The sequence below is a fragment of the Tupaia chinensis genome, unplaced genomic scaffold, assembly GCF_000334495.1.
Source record: "Tupaia chinensis unplaced genomic scaffold, TupChi_1.0 Scaffold000286_1, whole genome shotgun sequence".
Taxonomy (NCBI): Eukaryota; Metazoa; Chordata; class Mammalia; order Scandentia; family Tupaiidae; genus Tupaia; species Tupaia belangeri.
This window is the reverse complement of record NW_006159770.1, coordinates 731243-735061: the sequence shown is the minus strand read 5'-3', so window position 1 is coordinate 735061 and position 3819 is coordinate 731243. Positions and strand designations below refer to the sequence as shown.

Genomic DNA, 3819 nt, shown 5'->3' with positions numbered 1-3819 from the left:
GGGAGCCGGGCCCGGTGCGCCTGCGCTCTGTGCGCCCGCCTCTTCTGGCCCAGCCCACACGCTCCGGACATCCGGCTAGGCCACACCCCTGACTGTGGTCTCTCGTTTAAGCCACGCCCCCGGCCCTGAATCACACCCACTTCAGAACTTAAGTACCATAAGCTCCGCCCCTTGCTTCAAAATTTGTCCTCTTTGCTTCCCCGCAGTAAAGTTTCTCCTACTTTTGTGGCTCCCAAACCCCTACTCCCCAGAATTTCACCCCTTCCTCTAAGCCCCGCCCCAAACCTAACCGCTTTATGCCAGGCCCCGCCTCTCAATACTTCCTTAGCCACGCCCTATTCGTGCAAACCCCGCCCCTGCCCCTTCGCATTTAAGCTGCGGCTCAGACTTGGGGTCCATAGCAGTTCTGCCTTGTACCTCTAAAGTGGTCTTCTGGGCCAGAGGCATCAGTATTGGCCTCACCTGGGGGCCTGTAAAAATGCAGGTTTTCAAGGTCCCTGGCCCATACAGCCTATGGCGTCGGGGGCTTAGGGGTGTGATTTTTGTTTATTTTTGGGAGAGGTTTTTGCTATAGGTGGCCTGACCAGAAAGACAGAGACAGAGACAGAAAGCGAGAAATTACCCCCCAGAGGGGATGGCCACGGCAATTCCTTCTCTTCCTTGGGTATGCATGCACACGTGCCTGGCGTGAATTTAAGCCACCAGGTCCGGGACTCCAACTGACCACAGTCGGCTACATGGGAGCTCAGCGACAAAGCCATTACGCTAACTGCTGTTCCCATTAGGGATGTATTTTAAAGTCCCCTTCAGGCGATTCCCATGCACGCTGGAGCTGGCAACCACGGCTTCAGTGTGCGTTACAGCGCCCCTCTTAGACAATCCCTATAAGCCTCTCCGCCTCAGCCCTACCGCATGCAACTCCACCCTGTGGTCTCGGGACCAGCACCTCCTGCTAACCCTCATCTCAGGGCCTCTCCTTAACCCCTCCTTTCTTAGGAGGGGCTGAAGAGGACTGAAAAGCAGCCCCACTCACACCCCAGTACCTTCAACAGTCAACACCTCACTCCCTGATGTTGCCCTCTAATCCCAGACCCGCAGGTGCACTAAACCTCTCTGCGGGTCAAGCCCTCCCCTAATTTAGCCCCACCCCAACGTCTAGCCCCTTCTAAGCCTGCAGCCCACATGCCCACCTTCCCAAGAAAGAAGAAAGCCTGGCCCTTCCGCCTCGGCCCTGCTCCTCCAAGCCACTCCCTCACCTCTCAACCTACCGTGGGTCCTGCCCTCACTTGCCACCCAGTCTTTCTGTCAAAAGGTGGGTCCTCAGGAGGAGGAGGTGGGCTGCGGAATGTCTAGGAATCTGGCTGCCCGGAAGTGGGTTAGCATAGCCGGTTCAGTGTGTTGGGAGCGCTTGGAGGTCTGATGGAGATGGGGAGAGACATTGGCGCCAGGCTAGGGGCACGAGACTCGGGGTCCTCCCGAATTTCACGTCCCTTGAATGCAGGAGAGGAGGGCCATCCATCCCGCACCAACACTGAACACACACGAGAAGCCACGTGGGCAGAGATTTATTTCCGCGGCCCCCGCCTCCAAGGGCCTGTCAGTCCGGGGGATGGTGGCAGAGGGCAGCAGGTACCAGTTTAGGTCCCCACCCTCAAACCCCTCCCACAGCGGGAAGCCCACCTGAGCCAAAGGTGTCCCGGCCCCCTCTCCCAGGCCTTGCCCCAGCCCCGAACACCGCCTGGGCACAGGTGGCCGGGGGTGGGGGTCAGGCGGGCTCCTTATCCTCCGGCTCCTCCTCCGCTGCCCCTTCTGTGGCCGGGATGCCCTCGTCGTCCCACGGTGGCTCAGGCCCTGGGTCTGGGGGACACAGAGACAGCCCCATGGTCTCCGGGTGTTTGCGCTTGGCATGACGCCGGAGCGTGTTGGCCTCGGTGAAGCGCAGCCGGCAGACGGGACACTGGTACGGGCGCTCCCCGGAGTGGACGCGCTGGTGATGGGCCAGCTCGCCTGCCTCGCGGAAGCGGCGGGGGCAGAGCGGGCAGCGGAAGGGCCGCAGGCCGGTGTGGATGTTATAGTGCCTCCGCAGGTGGCTGGACCGCTTGAAGGTCTTGCCGCAGTCCTTGCACTCGTGCGGCTTCAGCTCTGAGTGCGAGATGCGGTGGCGCTCCAGGTCGGAGAGGTAGGGGAAGGCCCGTAGGCACACGGGGCAGAAGTGCGGGGCCTTCCTGGGGCCCGAGGCCTGGGGCGCACCTGCCGCTGACCCCTCAGAGACTGTGTAGGGCACGCCCTGATCATCGATCAACAGGAGGTCGCTGCCCCCACCACCGACAGGGGCTGTCACGCCCTGTGCCAGTGGCAACTCCTGCCCTGACTTGGGCGGGCGACCCCGCTTGCGAGGGAGGGAGGCCTTGAGCGTCCGACCAGAGGAGGTGACCCCCGCTGGACGCCGGCCTCGGCGGCCCCGAGGGACAGGAGGAGATAAGGCCAGAGGTGTCTCTTCCTCTCCAGGTAAAGGCGAAGGCAGCGGGTCTGGGCTGGGGGTGTCCATTGAGCAGTGAGGGGCTTGGGTCTGGGCACTGGAGCCGGCTGGAGGAGAAAGGGGCAGCGTCAGTGTGCGGGAGGGCCGGTACCCCTGCTCCCCAACACTGGCCATCCCTCTCTCCAAGTCTGGGGGCTGGGTGCGGCTGACGGTCACCCAGAGCACAATCACCGTCATGCTAGCGGGTAAGATATCTGCGGACTTTGGACAAGGTGGTCAACTGGCACTCCCCTGAGCTGCCGCGTCCCCCAGGCTTCCCACCTGTCCCCTGGATCTAGAAGTTCAAGGTCAGCACCAGCCATGTGAAAGACAAACTTCCTTCAAGGAGGACAGGGTCCTAGCGAGGGTGGGGACGGCGTTGCGACCCTGGAAACAGAGCTCCCAGTAAATCCGGAGCCAGCAGCCTCAGAAACAGTCTGTCCACATCTTGATGGGCGCAAGTGGGAAGGGGTTCAGAACTGCTCCTACTGATGTTTGACCCTGATTTGGGGAGGAGCAAATACATCTGCCTTGTTAAGAGTCTGGCGTCAGACATCCCGGATTCAAATCCTTTGTCCGTGACTCACTGTGTGGCCTCAGACAAGCTGTCCACCTCTCTGAGCCTCTGTTAAGTCTTTTGCACGGTTGTACCTACTAGCCCGAGCATGCCCCCGTCAGTGTCAGCCACAGAAGCCCCATTAGCAGGGTGAGGAGCTGTGCCCCAAATCAATCCTCTAAGGACACGTCACTCATTTTGCAAATGGGGACACTGAGGCACAGGAAAGCCAAGTCGGTTGCCCAGGCTCCCTCTGCCAGTAAGTGGCAGGGCTCAGGCTGGAACGAGGTCGTGGGGATCCAGATGGCCCAGAGAGCAGGAAACAGACCCAGGGAGACCGGGCATTGCGCGTCTGCAGCCAGCCCTGGCGATAACTAGCAAATGGCTCTACTCTGAGCCTTCCCCCTGTATAAAAGGGACACACCAGTTGTCTGGAGAACCAGACTGGCTTTGCGACGCCCCTGGCACACGTCTGGCGCGCAGCAAGGAGTCAAAAAACCGCCGCCGCCGCCTTACCAGCGGCACGGGAAGGTGGGGGGCACGGGTGTTAGAAGGTACTGCCGGTGCCCTGCACCTCCTTTAACAGGTGCGTAGACTGAGGCCCACCGGAGGGCGACCACCTTTCCATGATCACATGGTCCGCCCCGGTGGCTGGGCCCCAACTATTAGCCAAGTCTCCGAGGGTCAGGGAAGACGGGTCCCTCGGCACTCCCCCACCCACATCCCTGCAGGCGCGTGCCCGCCG

General features: G+C 61.3%; 1 protein-coding gene across 4 annotated transcripts in view; it reads right to left on the bottom strand.

The window, feature by feature from the left end:
• Nucleotides 1-1549: 1549 nt before the first annotated feature.
• Nucleotides 1550-3819, bottom strand: part of ZNF524 (zinc finger protein 524) — a 3976-nt gene continuing 1706 nt past the window's right edge. Inside the window, exons 1-3 of one of the 4 annotated variants that reach the window (XM_006150365.2) lie at nucleotides 3591-3798; nucleotides 2801-2905; nucleotides 1550-2586 (exon numbers count right to left, since the gene is read on the bottom strand). In XM_006150365.2, coding sequence (XP_006150427.1) covers nucleotides 1766-2548 — 783 coding nt within the window. In that variant the 5' untranslated portion in view covers nucleotides 2549-2586; nucleotides 2801-2905; nucleotides 3591-3798 and the 3' untranslated portion in view covers nucleotides 1550-1765. Of the gene's footprint in view, nucleotides 2587-2800; nucleotides 3568-3590; nucleotides 3801-3819 lie in introns of those variants that run through there. The other 3 variants (XM_006150364.3, XM_006150366.3, XM_014588554.2) reach the window with 3 other exon arrangements.